We start from the raw sequence: 22,575 nt of genomic DNA on the forward strand, positions 1-22,575 counted from the left end.
ATTTAAGGTCTAGTTATATTCTATACTTGCGAATACCGGCAAAGACTCATATACAATTACAAAATATAAATGTATATTTCTTAATGAATCATCGGACGAATTGCCTATCAGGTATAATCACCATGTATGAGGATAGTTTATGTGAAGCTTTTACACAGATATTACTGAATGCGTTGTGTCAGAAACGTTCAGTAAAAAATCTCTCGCAACCGTGTTGCAAACTGTTCTGTTCACAAGGAATCCCAGTGGAAGAACTCCACTTTAAACCAGCTCACAAATCACCACTATACCTGTTAGATAGTTTTATCTGTGGTTTATTTTAAGACAAAAAATAGTGAAATACATTGCAGTGAAATTCCTATACTCACGTTAAAAAATACCCTGATAAGGAAATAAAGCGACAAGAGCATGAGACGTCAGATGTTTGGAATACCTCGTTAGGAGATTGGTGTGGGGCGTTTTGAAGCCAAGTATCATGAAATAAGCTTCAAAGGTATGAATTTATTAGAATTAAATTGCAGTTTATGTATATAACTAAACTCGTCACTAGTAAATGAACGTGACACACGACTACACCAACCATAGGTCAAGACTACGAAAAACTAAAAAGCCTGCAAAACTTTGTGGTCAGCGAATCCGGAAGATTGTTCGAGAAGAAGAGGCATACTATTGAAAGTTACAGGTAAAAGCTGAGTAATATTTTTTTACAATTTAGAATATATTTTCTTATCATCTAAGAAAAATCTTCAGTGCCATTTGGACGCATATCCAAAACGAAAAGAGAGAAATTTATTCTATATGGAAAGGTATCATGAATATTTTGTAAGTATATGCAGGATGTTGCACATAAGAAGGAGCAGCATAATAATCTTGCAAATAGTAGTGGATTAAATGGAGAAGGAACTAGATTCTAGGGAATAAGTTATGTTCATGACGTGGAACATTGTATCACACTCCATTAATTTGCTTGAGCTGATAACAGAGAGGAAAACCTGTGAGTGTGTTTCCGAGGCCTGAATTATGTACCTTAGAGCCTAACGAAATGATGTTTTAAATTTGAAACATTTCAACTGTTTTCTGAGATATCCAAAACAAACTGATATATTCCTAAAAATATAAAAAAGTATTCCTTTGTTTTGACTTAACATGTGGGTGCTATTATTGCTTAATTAATAAATTATTTTAAAAACACTAGGAGCTATACATAAATGTTAATGTTGCTTCGATAAATGGTCCCACGAAAACGCAAATTTGGTTTGCAAAAATGGACTGTACTGCAATTTTCCCTTATTTATAACGAAACGGCCTAATTACTACTCGAGAGTTCGCGTTAAGGGGTGTTTTGCAAGTTAAACTTACAACAGAAATTGCATGATGAGGAATGGGGAAAATAATGAGAAAGAGGGTACTTCATTCGCCTCTTAAGTACTAAAATTGCGGACGTCGGTGCAGTGGCGCACTGCTATCAGAAGCCATCGTGGGCCAGCCCTGAGCTTGTGATTGTAAAGTGCAACCTCCGGGTAAATACTATACTAGTGGCTTAATAGAGTTATCGCAGACATCACGAATTACAGATCTCAGCAATTACCCAGTGTCTAAAGCGGTTACTGAAAATTACCTAATTGTCCGCCATAAAGGGCCTTTATGGCTGGGACCCTCCTAGGGTACGTACCGATGTACATGGGCGTAACTTAATGGCCAGAAGTACGACAAAATTAACAAACAAAACTAAACAATGTCTTTAACAGTCAATAAATAAGAAAAAAGAGCTTTAACCTTTAACACGATGACCTCTAAAACGCTTACGGACCAAAGTCCTATTAAGTTTCTTGTTCAAACTAAGATCCTCTATTTTAGCGACGTTAATGTTTGACACTTACATCTAAGACACCCTGTACATTTTATGAGGGTTAAATATTCCACCCTACACCATAACCATATAGTAATCGCCATCTTTATCCCAGCAAATAATGTCGTCGCATTGGGAGCTACAACCGCTCAATAAATAGTGGTGAGCTCTGTGAGAAAAAGTTCGGTTAATTGAGTTTTAGCCCAGACCACCAAGAAAGTCGTAAAAGTTTGGAGCTATGTATGTTTCATGACATTTTGCGCACGCTTTTTCTCAAATATGAAGCTCAATTATGAGGTCAGTGACATCAGAATGCCTCACTTTGGTTTAAGCCATTCATAAGGTTTAACACGCGAACTACTTCATCAAAACCCGTTTTATAACAAATTGCTCCTCAAACTAGCAGCAACTGGATATGCTGAAATAAAGTCAAATAATAATTCAAGCGTCGCCAGTTGTTTCGACAACTGTTAGGAACTTTCCGAATATCATAAACTTTATCTCGTATCCGGGAGAACGTGGGAATAAGTTTATCAGACACGCGGAAGTTTCAAAAACTCAATTATCAAAATGCAAATATTTCCTTAAAATCAAGATAAGCCCGCATTCATGTCTTAAATTTTCCAGTGAAACTCGTCCGACATGACTAAATCACATTAAAATATATCGAAAATCGGTGTGTCTAGTTTTGCAAATCTTGAAACTTATCCGAGTCGGTTCCCAAAGGCCCGATACACGTATCTGCGGTTTCGTAACCCACCTAACTTGGCTCGTTTGCTACTTTGTATATCTCAATCAAGGAAACTCGAATCTACTTAAATGGAAAATCGATCAATCGGGTGAAAATTTGCCCATAATTCCGAAGACTCCCTTTCTAGCATTGGAAATACGTTGTTACTGAAGTCCTTAATGTCCGTACCAATAAAACCAGACGTCTTTAGTGATAATCGATGTTATCTCGAAATTGGTAAATGGGACAGTGGCAGATCGCAAGGATAATTGGGCCAAAATAACGAGATTATTATTAGGCACCAGATGCACAGTATTTGAAAATATATAAATTCAAAGCTGTCCCGTGAGGTATAACTTTGGCCGCACCACTTTCCAAAATTTGCTAAAAAAAAATTCGCACACTCCACAATCACATAACTTTTGAATTAAATAAGGGATTAGCTAAACTAAAAAAATCAGAACATACAGGGTGTTAAACATCTGAAGCTACGATGTTAAAGCATAACATTCAAAATTATTTCAAATAATTATGGTTTCAGGGATACAAGGCGTTCGTGACAAGACATCGAAAAAATAAAAAAAAGGCTTTTATAGAGTTTTTTTTTATCGTAGAATCGAACGCTGCAGCTGTTTTTTCTTTGATTCAAATAGTTTAGTTGCAATTAACGGTAATTACGATCTTATTAAAGGGACACCCTATATCGGGTGATTCAAGAAGGGGGCTCACCCATTTAACTTTTATGTCTTTAAACTTAGAAAGTTGAAATTTGGAGGGAACCTACATATATGAAAATAGAGCCAATTGACATTAATGACATTTGTCTAACACTTCTTGTTTAATCGGAAACGACCTCAATTTTCGATTTTGAAATGGAATTCCCTATAAACTTTTACTTTTTTGTATTCTAGAGGTGATTTTTAGTCTAAAAATAAGTCATTTTAAAAAATATAATTTTTTGTGGAAAAATTGAAATGCTGTTACTATTTGGAGAATGTCGTCAACGGCTTTCCGATGCTGTGCCTCTTTATGCGGAAAGATTTCCACTTAGAAATCATCCAGGCCACCAATATTTTGAAAAGTTAATGAACAAAATGAAAACGGAAAATGCCAATGAAGAACGATACTTTATTATCAGTGAAGACAAGGAAATCAATGTTTTATCTATCCTAAAAGGCAATCCAAGTACATCAGTTTATGAGATAGCTCTAGAATGTGAGATTAGTTATTCGTCAGGGCGTGGAATTTTGAAAAAATTGATTTTTGTAGTTATCAACAAGTAATTAATTGAGACGTTCAAAATGGCCACCATTTTGTTCTAGGCAAACAAAGGCGATTTGAACTGTTTTCCTCATAACGTTGTTTAATCGATTTGGGGATAATATTATTTGTCGCCCTACGAATTTTTTCTCCTAATCCTTCCTCATTATTAGGAGTAGCGTTAACTTGCGCTTTTATACACCATATAATTTAATAAAATATTTCTACAAGCAGAATTTTTTTTTCTAAATTTGAATGTTTTTAATGAATGATCGGTTCATTTTTAAATGAACATGCGTTGTGTTCGGTATCAAAAATTAACAAAAAAAAATTCTTTTAGAAAATTGCAATGAGCCACCATGTTGTCATTTGTAAAACGGAAGATAAATGAGACAAACTGTTTTTGTGGTATTTAAATTACTTATAAACGGAAAAGCACTCAATAAAATGACAAATTAGTATTTTTCCCCATAATTCTGACCCAAAATTGTGCTTAATACGTATGCCTCAGTGGCGTAGCTCGACATGAAAAAACCACAAAAAAACAATTTTTTTTAATAATATATTTTTAGACTAAAATGATCTCTAGATGCCAAAAAAGTAAAAACCAATGCGACATTCCATTTAAAAATAAAAAGTTGAGGTAATTTCCGGTTAAATCGGAAGTGGTCGATGAACGCCATTAATGTCAATCAATCGGCTCTATTCTCATGGAACTTCTCTCCAAGTTTCAACTTTCCAAGTTAAAAAAAAAAAAAGTTATAAAGACGAGTCACCTTCTTGAATCACCCGGTATATTATTAGATACTTCGAATCGTCTCTTAACTTTCAAAAGACCGGATAAAATATCCCCTTTCCCGTTTTACGCTTTTTTCAAATACGGATCAAGCCGAGTGCTTAACCTGTGCGATTCGACCATTATGCGTAAGGTAAACCCCATTTTTAATACGAACATGAAATATATAAATTAATTGCCCCCCTGGGAAAAAATCCCTGCTTAGTTTAAGCCACGCCTTAATGTGTGTTTTATACGCATTTAATCACAAAAACCCCCATCAGCGATATTTGAATAAAGCTGACAAGTTTCATTAATCCCCACACATCTGCGGTTTACATTTTATTGGCATATGAATGCGCATAAACCAAAATTGCCTGATTTCCGATGTGCAAACGTTGCAGGGAAATGTAGTGTAAAATTTGGGTGGTCGAGTTCCACCGGAAATTTATGAATTTTTACTGTAAAATGCATAATAACGAACACCATGTTTTTCCTAGTGCCTGTAGACAATTCTGCCCCAAAATTGTTATAAACATAAGCTCGAAGTTGACCTATTTATTAATAAAATGGATCCTGGCAACGGACCAAGCTTGCGAAATAAGGGGTGCTTTAGAGGTCGAATGTTCCAGTTTGAATGAGGATTTCCTGGTTTTTCGAACACTGCATCCTTGGGAACTTTTCATTTTAACAACTTTATTCAACGAGAATAAAATAACTAACCAAGTAATATTTGATATTGTTGATTTAGTCAAAGTTGATACTATGGTTAGGTATATATAACTATATACAAAAATAAATATAACAAACATATAAAGAAAGTAAATACACAGAGGTCACTGCTCGAGTGCCCTGTCTGGCACTTGTCCAATGTTGTTCTACATTATGAAATTATTGTATATTATTTATTATTAGTTGAATAAAAATTCTCTCCTAACGCAAACGTAAAATGAATTTCAGTCCGTGGTCTAACGAGATTCATGCTTTATTAAACAAATTGTGCATCGAACCGTTGCGCAACGTTGAGTTGCGCAATTACATTTTTCATGCTCTTGACTTAATTTTACTGAAAAGTTAGTTACAAATTGGAGGTAGAGTTCGGATGACAAATATGTCCTCGAGTGCCATTCCGGATATTATTATCGCCCCAGCATTTAGAGCGCCGTAGATGATGAGTACATTAACATCAGATGACGAAAAGAAAACAAAGAATTTTGATGAAAAGATGGCTAGAGAAAACATCCGAACTACGGCGAGGATACAAACTTTTTGTTAAAAAAAAAACTCTGTTTTTATTAGAAGAAGGTCTTCAGAGAAAATTTTAAAAAATTAAAAAATCACAATCTGCACAAAAAAATTAAGTTTTTGTATTGCACGAAATACTTCAGTAATCGTTGCGAACTACGCCAAAATTTGGCTTCAAACAAAAAAAAAACAAATGGCTGCGTTGATATATTGAAAAATGAAAATGTGGCGTAATTTTGAAGATCGAAACGGCATTTGGTGGAATATTTAATATGCCATCAATTTTTTCAAAGGAATAAATGTGTTTTTGCACCGGTTTCCCATAACTGCAAATCTTAACTCATTTTACCGACTTCGAAATTCTATTAGTTCCTGAGATCCCTTCGTTAAAATTCGAAAAAAACTCAGCCATATAAATCTGTAATAACAAGGGGCACCAATTTTATTAGTTAATTAAAAATTAGCATCAAAAGCGAAATTTGCTGCTAACCTGAATTAATTTTTACAATAACATGGATATGTACGGTTCTGCAATTAACCTTTAGAAATAGTCAATAATGATATTACCGTGCTTGTTAATTTTGGGTATATGTACTTGTCTGTAATAAAATCGTGCATTGCCGATTAACAACTGAATAATGGGAAATTAAAGTGGATCATTAATGATCGGTTTTCGACTATTTTGTCCACATTAAACAAACAATCAGTCAATGGAAAAGTTATTTACTTACGTGATTTATTATGTTGTTTCGTCACTGCATCGTCCATTGGTGAACTTGAACTTTCTGATGTAAAAAATCTATGGTCTGAAAAATACTTATGTACAGGGTGTTGAGGTTGCAAACTCTTAGAGTAGTTTTCTCCGTAAATAACGAAATTCTGGTTGTCTGAACAATTAAATGCCGCCTTTCCTCTTTCCTTTCTGGCGACCTAAATAAATTAAGGCTACACAACCCCTAAAATATCTCCAAAGCAATATTTCTAGAAGACAATTCACAAGTGTCTTCTAATAATCCCTTAACACTCTCCTAATAATTTGTGGACAGGCCCCAAATGCCCTTAGCTAATGACCATTCATTTCTATTAAAGCCCTATTTAGACCAAGTAACTTAGAGGGAAACAGTGATTAATAACAAAATTTAATTTCCCAAATTAGAAATACGTAAGTAATTTAACACAAACCGGGGTTTGAGCCACCACGAAATCTCACTCATAAACTGACTAAGGCGAATATGTAATGCGGCACTGTAAAATGAACTTCTTTTGTACAGGGTGATCCAATCAAAATTTCTGCATGAAAATAAAATTAAAGGGAGATAGCTATGATTTCTAAGTATTTGAGAAAAATATGCTAATAGAATCAAAAGAAATACGACACAAATACCTATGATTTTCTGCATGCAACATTTAGTTTTTGGGGTGATTATAATGTGTCGAAGAACTAAAAGAATCAAATGTTGAATTTGCAGAATTTTTAAAAGAAAATTTCATTCATAGCCCAAATTTGATGTTTCGACAATGCAATATTGGTTTCTCATTGGTACAGTGAACCATTATTGGCCAACAGCAGAGGCAATTTACACTAGTGCAATTTATTCCCCCTTTTTAGCAAATGAGACACTAATCCATAGCAGAGAAGTCGAAGAAAATGACGCCATCATGGCTTCTAATGTCTTATATGCGCCGATTGCACCGGCACGTAACCCATCTCTGAACACAAATTGGCGCCACAGGGGCACTAACATACGGCAACCTTCGACGTGCTCGAGTTGTGTTCTTTCAAGTTACGGGACTACGCCACTGTTCCTTCTTCCAGTCACTTTGTCTACGCCCTTCTGGTCCCGTAACATGGTGTTACCAATCTGGATGTATGGATCGGACAGAAATTTTCGCTTTTTTCTTCGGCAATCGAGGTGATTTCTACATGTTTGCTTTTTCTCCTGAGATACTTCCCTCTGGGCTGGAACATCCACAGCCCTTTTGCGTATGATCGTACTAGTCCCGAAGGGCTAATTTCTGATACCGCGACGGGTCATCCTTTCGATAGGCCTGCGTTCAAGCACTCTCCAGTTTTCCCCATTGCAGATTCGTCTTTCCGTCTTCTGCGTGTGTCACCTCGCTCTCCCTCCTCTGGAGTTCCTGGACTCGGGAGAGAAGACATCCATTGATCACCACGTGGAGGTGCGGATAGGACTTTGACTTTCATTCGGTTGATGATCATTGAAATAAAAACCAAATTCGTGTTTTACATGGAAATTCATTGATGTTTCTAATATCTCTCACCCAATTAGTAATAAAATGCGATACTAAACGTTCGCCACAATGATCTAATAATTCAAAACGTACGGGTAAACTATATAATAAACTAACTCGAGTTTCAGCGCTGACGTAACAGCAATAAACTGCAACTGAATAAAACATTGGGTTGCAGCCATTTCGAATTATCATGAGTTTATGAACTATACATCATATTGTGTCCAGTTTCTAAATATATTGGAATTAAACGAGAATTGCAATATTATCAGATGCACAACCTTAGAGTTCACATAGTCCAGGTATACCTACTTATTATTTAGTTTGAATTATTATATCGGTTGTATCGACACAGTTCCCAAAGGTCCAAAATTTGAGTTTTTTTATTCTGGAGATAAATATTCATCTGCATCATATTTCGCCTTTATTTCAGCCAGTGGGTCACATGGAAACAAAATGAAGGAAGTCTATATTCAAAGCCATATCCAATTATTTATCTGAGTCGCTCATATGAGAGCTTTGGTTTGCGCGGCAAGTTCTCAATTTTTTCCATTGAGAATATTTGGTTCTGTTGATACTGAAAAATGCAGAAACTCGATATTGGACCACAAAGTTGAATAAGTTTGCCGTTGGGTTTGGAGCGTGCTAATCGTGTGTGTTCTTAGGAAAAAGGTATCACTTCATAAAACGTGAACTTCCTGGAAGGAATTAGATGAAGAGTAAGCACAGAGGCCACAAAATCTGAGATGAATTTATATGAAAACAAAAAGTTAAAAATTACTAAGAAGACTGCATTCATTGCCTTGTTAAATAAGGCGCCCATTGCGTAGCTTGTTTTAACTCTAAACGAACCAGATTCAAGATAATTACAGTTTTTCTTAGATATCAACAAATTTTTGACTAAAACCCTGGACGGATTGAACTCTGGATGAGTTTCCCAACAGTCATGTATAGACAATTTCCAGATATGTTAAAACTTTCATAGGCGTAGGGCGCAGATGTAAGAGCATCTAGCTTACATGTATGTATGAATGGATTCAATTTTGTTTGTTTGTCCACCAAATTGGATATTTATGACCCCTTTTTAGAATCCGGTTTTGCCACTGGATAATTGAACGTTTAGTTTGTAACACGTTGTGAGTGTCTGCGTGGAACACATATTATCGTCATTTTTCGGTAACAATTATATAATTACAATTTAATGGATTTGAGTGCTGAGAGAAAAATTAACGATATTGTTTTGTAGAGTTCTAAAGATTAATTAGAGTGACGTGAACTCTCACAGGTTGACTAGAAAATGACTCTCGTCGTCCTCAATAATTCTTAAAAAAGTATAATGCTTTTTTGTTATATAGTTTATATGAGAAATTGGTACAGTTTCTGAACATAAAGGCTTGATTGAAATTTCCCTTAAAAAAAAATCGACCACCCTGTATACTTCCACAACAAAAATTTTCTTGGTAAATTTTCTTTACCGGTTGGTGGCCCTTGTAAATTTTACTGAGGAACATGAAAGCGCACAAATTTGCCCACATGTATCTAAATTGATTGATTTATCTCTTAACATGAAGGCCTTTTTCCGTGGGAAAATGTAATTAAACCTCTTCCCAGAATTAATCTAAAATTGAAATCTCTAATGGATTTCGAAATTTTATTTCCATTTAAAAGGCCCCATCGGCGCAGACAAACAAATCTATTCAATACCCAGAGCTTTCAGGTTACTTCTTTGCCCGAATAAAAACAATGAATGCATTTTGTTCTTATTAGGTTTCAAGTCTTTACCGCATTAGATTAGAATTTCTTGCTAAAAGATTATTGTCATTTAAAAAAAATTCGTAGTTACACATTTCTGGATCCGAGGAACTGTACTGTATTATCTGGAATGAAAAGGGAGGCAGAGCCGACACGTCGTCGTCTTTTCTGGCTCCAGAATGACTGGCGTCCTATTTTTCCCATCTCGCAAAACAAATCAATTTCGCTATTAAACTTTAGGCACGAACTTTATTTGGTTTAAGGGGTCAGGAGAAATATAAGAAACCCTGAAATCTGAATTTTGAATAGCCACAAAAGGTTAAATAATTGATAGTGTCAATGCAGAAATATTATCTTATATTTGGCGGACATACGCTTCCACTGAAACCAGAACTTATACAGTAAAAGAGTTCGCAAGGTTCATATGTCCATTGGTTTTATCGGCCACAGCTACCAAATGTACTTTTTTACATACAAAATTATTTGAGCGTGAAAAGCTTTTGACCTTATTTAAATCTTTAGGAAAATACGACGTAGAAATACATTTAATATTTCCCTTGGCATTCAATTTTTGCTTATGGTTAAATCACAACTCAAATATCGATGAATTCAATGCGTATGAAAAATTTCATTTTACAAGTTACGTTGGTTCTTCTACGCCTGGTTAGGGGACGCATTTTAATAAATAAATAACCCAATTGCTGTTTCTACGATCAACCGACTTGGGAGTGTTAAATATGAAAATTTAAACGAATTGGGAAGAAAAATGCGGCCTTTCTGGCAGGAAAAAAACATCTTTATTTTTGCCGCATGCAGTGCATCAAGGTCCAATATTCATACCGGCGAAGCTCCTAAAGCACAAAGAAACCGAGTCGTGTTTAACAAATTATGCGTTCGGGGAAATAACGGACAAATTCAAATTATTCGGAAATTGGAAGCCAACATTTTTTAGATACCCTCCTCACTGATTTATGTCGAGAGTTCAGGATCCCTCTTCGTTTTAACCAACAAATTGTACTTTGTAATAAACAATACCTAAATTAAAAATAATTTAAATAAACATTTATTTGCGGAAGTTCATTGCTTGTGTAGCTTTAACGTCCATAATAATTGCCAACACGCGAGAATTTGTTCGTTTTTTCAATTTTAAAATTATGGTTAATTCAGGCAGAAAGGGAGATACCACAAGTGTCTTACTTACTTCGACGAGGACTCGTATAATCAATATCACTTAGGAAAGGTCGTTTGATCTTCCTTCAGTTTTCTCAATGATTCTGAGCTTAATGATCGCTTAGATTCTCTCCAACAAAACGTTATTTCCACACTGTCAGGGCCAACAGTAATTGCTCATAAGTCTACATGGTCTATTGGTGGCTCATAAGTCTATTGGTGGACTTGGCCAATTCCCACCTGTTCTATGTTATATGCGTGGGTTGTCAACTTTTATCTAGTTTACGAGACTTGAGGGCTGTATGGACGCCACCGCGAAGGCCTGTGGGCAGATTTCGCACATGGCCCGGGGCGTGAGAAATCTTTGTAACATTGGCCAGGCCTCACGAAAATCACTAATTCTGGATGATGATTACAAAAACCTTTTAAGGTTTTGTATTTCCATCATTTTGTGTAAAACAAATACACCGGACCGTGGGAATCGGTCTACGGCAGTTCTGATTGGTGAGTAAGTAGGCGGAGAGAGGCTGAAAATTATGAACTTGGTCGCCACCACCGCCGAAACCAAAAGTCTCAAGAATTTTCCCAATCAGTTTTTTCCGAATTCTCTTGTCAACCACACGCAGATAACTTCACTCCGTTTTTTCGTTATATTCTTCAGTTTTTATAAGCCAGTGCGGTTTTAAGCAATATCCAGTTAACAAAATAAAGTGTATATATTATCGAATCACTAGGCCCTTGTTTTGTGAACCTTTGCTTCAGGGTATAAACGGGTAGTTGTATTCCGGGGCAAAACACACACTCTTATCTCTCTGTTATCTTCATTTCTGCTGTGGTATTCTCTCCTCGCAACGACAAAAACTGAAAACTACATGTTATTCTTGCAATACTTGATAATTACATATTCACAGCGAATCTCATTCACAATTGGCAGTTTGCCAGACAGAATTGTAAATCTCTTGTTTTAGTTTGAAGGTGCCTATTTCAATATTCATATAACAGCGGTTGCGGTCATCACCGTGACTTACACCCCCATCAAAGGCCCATTAACTTGAATGCCATCATTCCAAAAGCCGCAGAATGCTGGTTTCACCTATAAGGAAAAGTTTCGCACACTTATAAATTCAAAAATTTACTTTAAAGTGAAACTGATAAATTAAATAACTTAATCTAAGAGTGAATTAATACAAAAGAGGAATCAATTGCTCCCCGAAGTCCTTTGGGGTATAATTTCCTATTGTCTCATTTCCATCATAATTGTGCCCCGTGGCATATCGATAAGAACAAAGGGGAAAAAAACGCTTTCCATAGAATAAAACGGAATTAAGGAAATATATTTCAATCCACAAAATTGAGCTGTTGTGCCGGAGAGGTTTATCGCTGTAGATTCTCAATAAAGGTAATTTCCAATTTCGTTGCTAACCTCCATCAATCATCGCGTTATGTTGTATTGAATTCAACCGAAATGAAGCGAATATGCTTGTTACTCACGAATGAATAAGTTCTGGGCATGTTTTGCAGGAATAAAATTCCTTCACTGTGAACGAAAATTGGAAAACTATTAATACAGTTTTATGCCTAACTGGAAGCAAAGTTAAACACCCTTGATTTAACCCTACAGCGATTGCACCCTAAGAAGTTATGAGAGCGGTCACGCGCGCTACAAAAAGACGCTTAAAACGATTATATCAAATTGTTTTTGACCAAATCAAACAAAATTAAAAATAAATACCTTTTGTGAACATTTTTTCGTGATTTTAAAGAAATATTTGAAGAAAAAAAAAACGTTGTAAGTGACTGTACTTACATGACCAGTAGTGCTCGGGAATGTAGCAACTCATACAGTGGTACCCATGACGATTCAAACTCAATCAAAACCGCAAATTAAAAAAATGTAGTCTTTATATACATCTAAACTGAACAGGAATAACGAGATAGTTAGAACTGTTAGTCGATTTTCGTACTCAGTAAAGCGGCTAAGAGGCGATAACCGGAATCACTGAATATTGCCGGACATGCAGAAAGGAGGTCGAGTTCTGGAGCTTTAACATCATTTTAGGTAAGTGTCTGAATAATGAGATTAAGAGAGAAACACAAAATAACTTTGTTAAATGACTCAATAATAACTCCGAATATAAATGAGAGCTCGATTAAATTTTACGTAATCAAAACGTACTGACTTAAAATACTCAACAAAGCAAATGACTCGAGACCTAGTTGTACATCTACGATTTAAACTCTACACATTACATGTAATTCTCGCTTTGAGCATTATTGCCTCAATTACAAGACTAACGATCAAATTAAAAATGAAATGATGCTTATAGCTCTGGAGTAATTCCAATTAATTAGAACGCAGTTTGAGGAGTTTATTATGAAAATCGATATGCAATGAGCCAAAAAGTATACTAAATTAATTGATGAGATCTCCCATTTTACTCATAAACCGCTCGTTGTCCTTTTCTTTCTGTATATCTCGCTCAACGATTCGCTAGACTTAAGCGCCAAACACCGTCCTACATCCTTCCCATCATCCTCCTCATTATGAGTCTTTGTTTTTGGTCTCATGTCAGAGTTGCTCTTAGAAATGTTCACATTTGAGCATTGATACATCCAGGACATCAATTTCTCAGGATCAAGTGGGGACTTCAAGAAGTGATTCGGTGCCTTCTGTTCCATCGGACTTTGCAGACTGGACGAGGCAAATTTATTGATCTGGGCATAGTCATTGGTCAGCTCAAGCTCAAACCCTTCGTTGGGGGTGTTGACGCTGTTTTGGGTCTTGGACACGTTAATGCTGTCGTCTTCATCGTTGTTCAATGCTTTTTCGAGAAGGAACTTGAGGGACTGGAGACACGAACGCAGACTTTGTTCACGGCTTTTACGCGCAAGATCGCATCTCACGTATTCAGAAGGGGTAGTCGAGAGGAGGTACTCCACCTGAGAACGAGAGATGAATGCTGGATTAGTTCGCTTTGGGGGAAATTGCAAAGGAAAAGCTAAGAATATATGTCCACCAAAATGGTTTAAGGTTTGATAATTATTTGATATCATGAACACTGTTACATTGTTAAGCCCTGCAGTTCCTCCTTAAAGATCATGCTGCAGATTCTAAATTATTTAGGGCTATCCCAAAAATAGAAGTTTAAAAAATCTTAGTGTCTACCTATTTCTTGCTTGTCAATGATATAAAAGACTAATGGAGGAGGGAGTTATAACGATTTTACAAAGGGTCTTAAGATCACTACATTAGAACACATCGAACTCCTGATAACTTTGCTTAGCAAGATAACTCCAGAACAGAGTAACGGTCTTCCCGTCTCTACGAAAGTGATCTTGATAAAGTTGTCAGGATATCAATACATTAACCCTCAGGGGTAAAATATACATCAATCAATTTTCCTCTGAAATAGAACTATTCTTACTCTATCTGAAAACGTGTGCCTCATCACCGAGTCCCCTGTAGATACCGCCCATCCGAAGTTCCTGTCTTTACCGTCAAATCTCTTCTTTGGCTTTATTGAGCTGTAGATGTGGTAAATATCCGGTTTATCGTGGAAGGCCCGCGTGGAGGTCTTCATTGCAACCAAGCTATGAAAAGATATACTTTCGGCTTCTAAAAAAAGGGCCAGGCAACAAATAATATTGTTAAGTTGAGCTTGAGTGAAGCAAAAACCTTTTATTGGATGTTTCATTCGGAGCTTGGTCTTAGCTTTGGTCCTCCTTACTAAAGTGTTGATTTCGAAGATGAGTAAGGCTTGACTGACGCAGACTACCGTGGCTAAAAGGATCTCTATGGCGAAATTCGGGTAGGAGATAATACGAAAAACGACGGTACTTGACAGGAATTTCACGAAATTTAATACTAATTCATCCATGTTTTCTATTACAACAATTTTTAGGAATTGACAAGAGATTTGATTAAAGTGATAACTGTCAAACAAAGACCTTAAGGTAACAAGAAGTAAAAGGTGCTGAAAAGTACCTTCAAAGGAAAATGTCTTAAGTGTAACTTGCGCTAAAAATGATGCAGATAAATTTAAAATCACACACAGAAAAGCCCAGAATATCTCAAAGACGGCGTCGAGCAACTGGACGGGTCTGTTCCAGTCACTTATTATTCATGGTTCATCGTAAGCGTATTTTTCCAGAAGCATCCAGCTGGATTGTCTTGTTCAGTTGTATATTGCACTTTTAACGTAATGTTAGTATGACCATGCGGTTAAAGATGACTGATTTAAATTTAAGATAAACTAGAACCGAGTGCCGTTGAAAACAATCTTTGGCTCTTTTATCTGCCCGACAGAAACATTCTACTTTAAGAAAATACATTGCAGAAATATAAAGGCAAAAGATAAAATAGCAGACAATACTTCAAAAAATAGTGAATAATCTACGTTCAAGTAGCCTGCACCGGATATATTGAAGAATCTACATCTAACCGTATGTTCCAAAAGCGTTAAATTACCATTAATGTCTTCCAAAAGTCCTCTCTTGCTATCCACTGGGAGGTGTTGCTGTATCTCGTAAATTGTCATATATGTCTTCTTAACGTTTTCTTTCACAATGTGTCCCGCGAACGATAGCATGTGGATGCTGATCTGAAAATAACGAATAATTCCTTATTTGCCCTTAATATGAATAAGTTGCTACTTACGAAGGCATGAAGGAAGTTTGTTGCAATGTTCAAAATAAGCCCCAAGTTATCGGTAAATACCCTAAACTCCTTTAAGAGCCTCAATACGTAGAAGAGATATGTTATTGAACTTAGCAGAACTTTAGCAACATTCATTAACAAAATAGGCCCTGCATATGTGTTCAAGCGTTCAATTATATCGGCTAAGGAACTATAGAATTGCATAACACTCCCGGTTTCATCCTTAATTAACTTTAAATATTTTTTATTTGGATTACTAATCGCAAATCGTCGTAGACGATAATTGATCAGAGTCTGAGTGTCCCCTATAGCAAACAGCATACAGGTGAGCTGCATAGTCGATGTAGTTGCAAAAATTGTTTCAAATTGTTCTCCCAAAACCAATGGAAGTGGATATTCCGCTCTTCGTTCAAAAACGGACAGCAGAACTTTTACAATTATTACCACAACTTGGATACAAAAATATCTATAAAACCAAGCCTTTGTCTGCGCTGGTTTACCGGTATCCCCCATCATCTCCATATAAACCCTTTGTAAGCTCTTTACGAGTGCTCTAAATTCTTGTCTGAATAAACAACTAGTTCGAATAACTTCATATCCGGAAAATGCAAGTCGCACAACTTGAAGTGTGTAAAGTAGTACCACAGATGAGGAGAGACTTGAGCCTAGATACTTGAGTTGTGCAATAGCTCCCAGCAAACTGGTGACAAACAGCACTAGCAGTGCTAAAAAGAACACTATAAGGGAGGCCAGATCTAAGAGAGAAAGCACAGAATTTCTGGAAAAAGATATTTGCAAACATTTCGAGAAGAACACCGTTGGGGGGTAAAACATTATCGATCGAGGATTTGCCTTCTCCATTGTTTAGCCACAATTGTACTTCTATTATTGGGCTGAAAGCTTCAACAGAGATAAGAAAGACATTTATGATTAATTGAGGCACATTTTGGTTTATTAAATTCATTGTTTTGTATAATTAGTTTGGCCCTAATTTTAGACATTTCTACGTTATTTTATTTAAACGGACAAACCAATTTCGACCCTGTTGCACATGTCGCATTAATAATAGGTGAATTGCATGTCGTGCAACGTGGCTATGTTCTCAAGCCCTTCTGCAAATAGACATGCTCGTATTAGCATAATTCCAAATGCCAAAATGCAAAATAAGCAAGTAACAGTAAGCGCGAAATGGGTTAGTGAGTTGCTACAGCTGTTATGTTACATATCATGTACACTTTGAATATGATTTTTCTAAAGAATGTGGGTCATACACTGCTGAGGTATGACTGCAACGTACTAAATATGCATTGTGTGCATAAAATACCGCATATTTTACAAAATAAATAAAGTTTTTCGTAAATATGAAAACACTGAAATTCGCAGTAAATGTGTAATCAATCACTGCTTTACTCTGCTCTTCGCTGCTCGTCATAAGACTCGTGCGTGTCATAGCAAAAAGGGGGATTGTGAAATTTCGTAAAATATAAAATACATTAAAAAATGTTTTATGTGCAATAATGTTATGCACAACCCGTTAAGCAATAAGATACGAAAGAACATGAAGACAGGGAAGCAGTATTTTTAGTTGCTCTATTCGAAATAATTGTGCAAACTGCAAAAATCTATTGTGCGTTACTATTTATGTGTAAAAGTCCAAAACCTCGTCAATGTGCCTGATCATTTTTAAAAAACACTATATACTTTTGTTATTAAATGAAGAAAATTTCATGAAATCTGCCTATTAATTTTTTAACAAGCAGTAAAACATGTTTTTTTTAATAAATTTCAACACCCTGTGTGTCAAAAATAAAACGATTACAGACAAATGCTTATATATTTTTTAAATTTTTAACCAAGGACTATCTCCCTAAATTTAAGTAACTTGGTCAGGAAACACTCTACATACAGGGTTGTCTTTAAAAGTATTCCAATATTTAAAGAACAGATTCTTTGAATTCTTCTAAGACGAGAATATTATATAAACGTACAATCATTCAAAAAAAGTATTCATACAGCCGAAAAAAAGTTCTATAAACCATAGTTTTTAATTGATTTTGTTCTAATTTTGTATAATGAAAATCCAAATCTAAACTCAATTTACGTGTTCGAGCAACATTTGAAAATTTAATTTTTAAAGTGCTTTTGAGGGTTAAAAAAACTCCGTCTTGGAAACTTCTTCTGCAATGGAAATTTTTCAATATGATTTTAATAATCTTGTACGGGGGATTTTTACATATATCTTGAATATTTGGTCAAAGTTGAATCAGAAATAAGGGAAGTTGCAGCCGTTTAAAATCGCTAAAAAGTTGACGGTTTTCACGCAAAATAATGGAATTTAGACTTTTTTGACGATTTTAAATACCAGCAATTTCCTTATTTGTGGTTTGACTTTCATGATAATTTTCAGGATACATGTAGAAAAAATCCCCTCTACAAGATTATTAAAACCTTAATGGAAAATTTTCCACCGCACGAGAAATTTTCAAAACAGAATTTTTTGAAGATCCTGAAAAGCACTCTAAAAATTAAATTTTCATAAGTTTCTCGAACACGTAAACTGAGTTTATGTTTAAATTTTCGTCATACAAAATTTCAACAAAATCAGTCGAAAATTACGATTTACGGATTTTTTTAGCTGTACGAATACTTTTTGAGGGACTTTATGTCCTAATATGATCCATTCCCGAGACACAGAATGTTAAATATCAAGAAAAATAAAATATTTTTTTCGTATTTTCAAAATGGCGCAAAATATTTTATTAAAACTGATTATACCTATATGTTTAGTAGTACTATATGTAGTGGTCCAAACAGTACATACGCTGTATCCATGCACGTGTGTGCGGGTTATTATGTTAATTCTTATAGAGGAATGAGACACAGCGCTGGTACTTTCCAAATTGGATACATTACTTACAATTGATGAAAATGGCCACCATTTGCCATAATACTGCATCTATCCTTTTCCCCATGAAGTGTTTCAAAGATATTTTCCATGGCTAATTTTATCTATTTTCTATTATTTTAAATATATGTTCATCAACGAGGCAATATTTTATGATTTTCTCAAAAAACGACTAATCGTATCAAGAAAATATTAGCGATTTTTGGTGTATTTTGAGTTAGTTATTCAAAAAATGTATTCACTTTGGAAAACATCAGTGGCATACCTCTCATTCCCCTATAAAAATATTTCTTTAAATTGAAGGGAAATGTATCGTTTGGCCTACTGTGTAGGTATACCGAATTTCAATAAAATATCTGGGCGTCATTTTGAAAATACGAAAAATAAATTATTAATATTTAACACCCTGTATTTCGAAAATCACTCCTATTAGGACATGTGGTTATATAATATTTCCTTCTTAGAAAAATCCACACAGTCAGTTCCTTAAATATGGGAACACACTTTGGAATCACCCTGTATATATCATAGCCTCATTTGGGACTTCCTCGACCACTTCTCACAATTCAGTAGGTTGCTTTTTGATTGTATGGTCCAATAGTACTGTTAAAATTCGGCATGGCGGGAATTGCCTCACTTCATTGTTCACTTTTCTTTGGAGTGTGTGCGGGAGAAGTCTTTATGGTCTCCATGAAATTTGACGCTCTGTCGTCGATCTCTGAAATAGAACCTGAATTCCAGACACCAATAGAGTGCGTAAAATAAAAAACTAAGGATTAGTTAGGGACATGTCTAAAATCCAACAGGTTGGAGGATCACTTAACCCAGCGCCCCTCAATTTTTTAAAGAAATTAGCAGGCTTCCACAAAGCATTCATGGGGATTATTAGAAATTCGAGAGACTAATTTCACTAAAACATCATTAACGTAGGAATTTTTAAGCGACGCAAGAGATGGCGAAATCCCACGTGGAGATGCGCTCGAGGAACGATCGGGTGCATTTGCACAGACTCGGAATAAATGCTTTTAGGATAACAAACCATACTCTCCAGCGAGATCAAAGTCTGCGGGTTTTACCATCACTTTCATTCACGTTGCCTTCTTTTGTACCTGTTACCAACCTAGTGCGATAAAAGAGGTGACCTTACCAATGGTGCTTGCCGATATCAGAAGCCATTTTCCCACATTGCAATACGATATCCAAAACAACGCTTGCAATAACATTTAATTACCTTAGATGCGCTGCCTGTTAGAAACTATGCTAATAGAGCCAAACCTCTCATGTTCTTTGACGAAAGTTCTTAAACTAATTACACCCTCAGCGTTACTAAACAACTAAAGCAAACCACCGCTTGTCGGGACTTAATTCGCCTTATTGAATGTTTACGAAACATTCGGTTAACTGTTTAATTGGAGCAATTACGAATTGTGTTCTTGATACGTGCACCCCGTTGTTTCGACTTGGCCCAAATTCGTGGGCTGTCATTTTCATGGATACCAAGTGAAGAATGCAGTAATTGAATGAGAGTATGGTCATTATTCATACCGTGCTGGCGGGAAAACTATTCAACTTCAGTGGAAATCGATAACAGTGTGTCGGTTTGCAGCTGGCATGGCAATTCGGTCTCGAGAGGCACAAATAATACATTCACGAAATCAAACATTGAAAATGACCGCCTCTTGAGTCATATTTCATGCATAGGCTGGTAAAGGTAGATGCGATGACTGTCAGCATTTCTAATTCGTTTTCGGGTATGGAGCAATTTATCGATGTTTTTTCCATTTTTGAAGAGTACAATCTAAACCCGGTAAAAATCTAAAAGTTGAAAATTGATCTCACGGTCAACTAGACATAGCGATGTTGGTGATGCGTAAATCTGTTGGCACGGGGACTTTCCCCGGACCGTTGATGCGTATTTCTTTTACGGAAAATGCCGTTAATTATCACTTAAGACCCATCCGTTCACGTAATTTTATGTGGAAATTTCTGATCATCTGCACATTTTCCTATATACAAACTCTAAATTTAACGAGATGGTATCTTGGTTCACCGGAAACAAAGAGAGTTGTTGATTTCGGAATACCTGTAAAATATTCACTTTCACGAAGCGATCTTTCGGGATTTAATATTAAACCGGCTTATTACAGATTTTTTAAACGATCCGTATTGCCAAAGAATCCTTAGAAAATGTCTGAAAGTGGTTTGGAAGTATTCCTTCGGAGTACATGGAAAGTCATGTAGAATTATTCGGCAAACCTTCCGAAACTTTCTTTTGTTCCGCCACCGAGTGTTCAATTTGCAAAATTTAAATTTCTCTATCTATTTTAAAACTTAAAAGTCTCGGAGTGGTGTCTCCTATTTCCCGATGTGTGCCAATAATCTGCAAAATAACGAAAATACAGTTTCACTAGTAAATTTCCAATATGAGTATTCTAAAGCTTTCAAATTATGCGAAAAATTTTAGAAAGTTCAGGCTCGTTGATGTAAAAACGCCATGCCCCACTTAGAAATTTTACAAATACCTGGAAAACGGTTGACGAAATCAGCTGAACGCAAAGCTAGCTAATTTTTTTTTAACATTTAACATCCTGTATTTCTTTATCTAAGCTTTCTTGAACCTGATTTCACATGAACTTTTTGCCATGTTTTTGAACGTAGAATATCTTTTTAAAATCTTGTATACAATTTTTACATAGTAACTGAACATCAAATGGGGCCTTGAACCAAAAAAATCCATCGCCCTGTAGATTGTCAACTCCAACTAAGACGTCATATTATCTATAACTCGAATCGTATTATACTACTCGTCCAAATTTTGGACCAGATATACCTTATAAGCTTTAAAAGCTGTAAATAAAAGATTATAAAAGATTTTGAAACTTTAACGTATTTGAAAATTTTCCGAGTATGTCGGTAAGGAGCCTTTTCAGCTCTATATTTATGACGTTTTCTATTGGAAATGGGTCGCACAACTATCTCTCCATCTTCTCCACTTATTGGAAATGAGCTCTATCTTCCTCTCGACGTATAAGACCCAGTCTAATGTGATGATTTTATCTAAAGCTGAAATAAATAATTAGATATTTAAATAAAAGAGGTTTTTATGTTATATAAGCTATTCATCAATATTTTCTGGTAAAATTAAAATATCCGTGATGTCAGAACCATAGAGATACAGTGCATATGAGGAAAATGCAGGACCAAACTAGGGGTGATGGCAAGAATTGGCCCCAAATTTTGACAATTCTTATTAGTAAGTATCTGATGGTCCTTAGATACACTATCGTTTCCTCATTATTACACAAAATTAAATCACTAAAATGTGGCATGTTTTATTGAAGAAAAAGGGAACCTTGAGAAATTCGATGCACATTCTTCTAGTAGTTTTTATTACAAAATCTTTCACAACATTAGAATCGATACATTCAATTAATTTGATTTTTTTTAAAATTATTTATATTTTTTATATTGTTAATTGTATTATAATTGTATTTTTTCAAATTGTGCATATTTTTATTTAGCTAGCCTTGCCCCTTTGAGCACAGGACTGTTGTTTTCCTGGAGTTCTCCCTTCAGTGTTGTAATCACCACCGATAAGGTCAACTACAATATATCAGAGGAAGAAGCATCATACTTCATTATTCTTCATCCAGTTGGTAACTACCACCTAAAGACAGGTTTTTCAATCGCATCCAATCATACGAATTCCATATTGAGCTTCCGATAACTGTAACATTGGTTGAACGAAATTTACCTTACTGAAAATCCCCAGAAATGATCAAAAACCGGTCCAAAACTTGTTTCAAGCTATTAGAAAAAATATAGTTCATATAAATAATCGTTCATTTTAGGGATGTTTGGTACGACCATATTACTGTTCTTCGTGGGCGAGTTTCTCGACACCAAGAAAACGTTTTGGCTTATGGGAATACCTCATTCTATTAGTTGGCTTTTAACCATATTTGCCACTTTAAAGTGG

General features: G+C 35.5%; 1 protein-coding gene and 2 long non-coding RNA genes across 3 annotated transcripts; 2 read left to right on the forward strand and 1 right to left on the reverse strand.

The window, feature by feature from the left end:
* The first annotated feature begins 313 nt into the window (after positions 1–313).
* Positions 314–825, forward strand: LOC136344250 (uncharacterized). The gene is made up of 3 exons (XR_010732932.1): positions 314–493; positions 551–682; positions 739–825. It is a non-coding gene; the product is annotated as an uncharacterized lncRNA (long non-coding RNA).
* Positions 826–13,382: 12,557 nt separating this feature from the next.
* LOC136343919 (uncharacterized) lies at positions 13,383–15,031 on the reverse strand. The gene is made up of 3 exons (XM_066290925.1): positions 14,711–15,031; positions 14,460–14,650; positions 13,383–13,974 (listed from the first exon to the last, which is right to left on the reverse strand). Exons 1-3 carry the CDS (start codon positions 14,910–14,912, stop codon positions 13,474–13,476), a joined length of 894 nt encoding a protein of 297 aa, XP_066147022.1. The 5' UTR covers positions 14,913–15,031; the 3' UTR covers positions 13,383–13,473.
* A 6,753-nt stretch (positions 15,032–21,784) lies between these two features.
* Positions 21,785–22,575, forward strand: LOC136343978 (uncharacterized). Its single transcript, XR_010732890.1, has 3 exons — positions 21,785–21,849; positions 22,118–22,252; positions 22,448–22,575. It is a non-coding gene; the product is annotated as an uncharacterized lncRNA (long non-coding RNA).

Source organism: Euwallacea fornicatus, chromosome 16 (genome assembly GCF_040115645.1).
Source record: "Euwallacea fornicatus isolate EFF26 chromosome 16, ASM4011564v1, whole genome shotgun sequence".
NCBI lineage: Eukaryota > Metazoa > Arthropoda > Insecta > Coleoptera > Curculionidae > Euwallacea > Euwallacea fornicatus.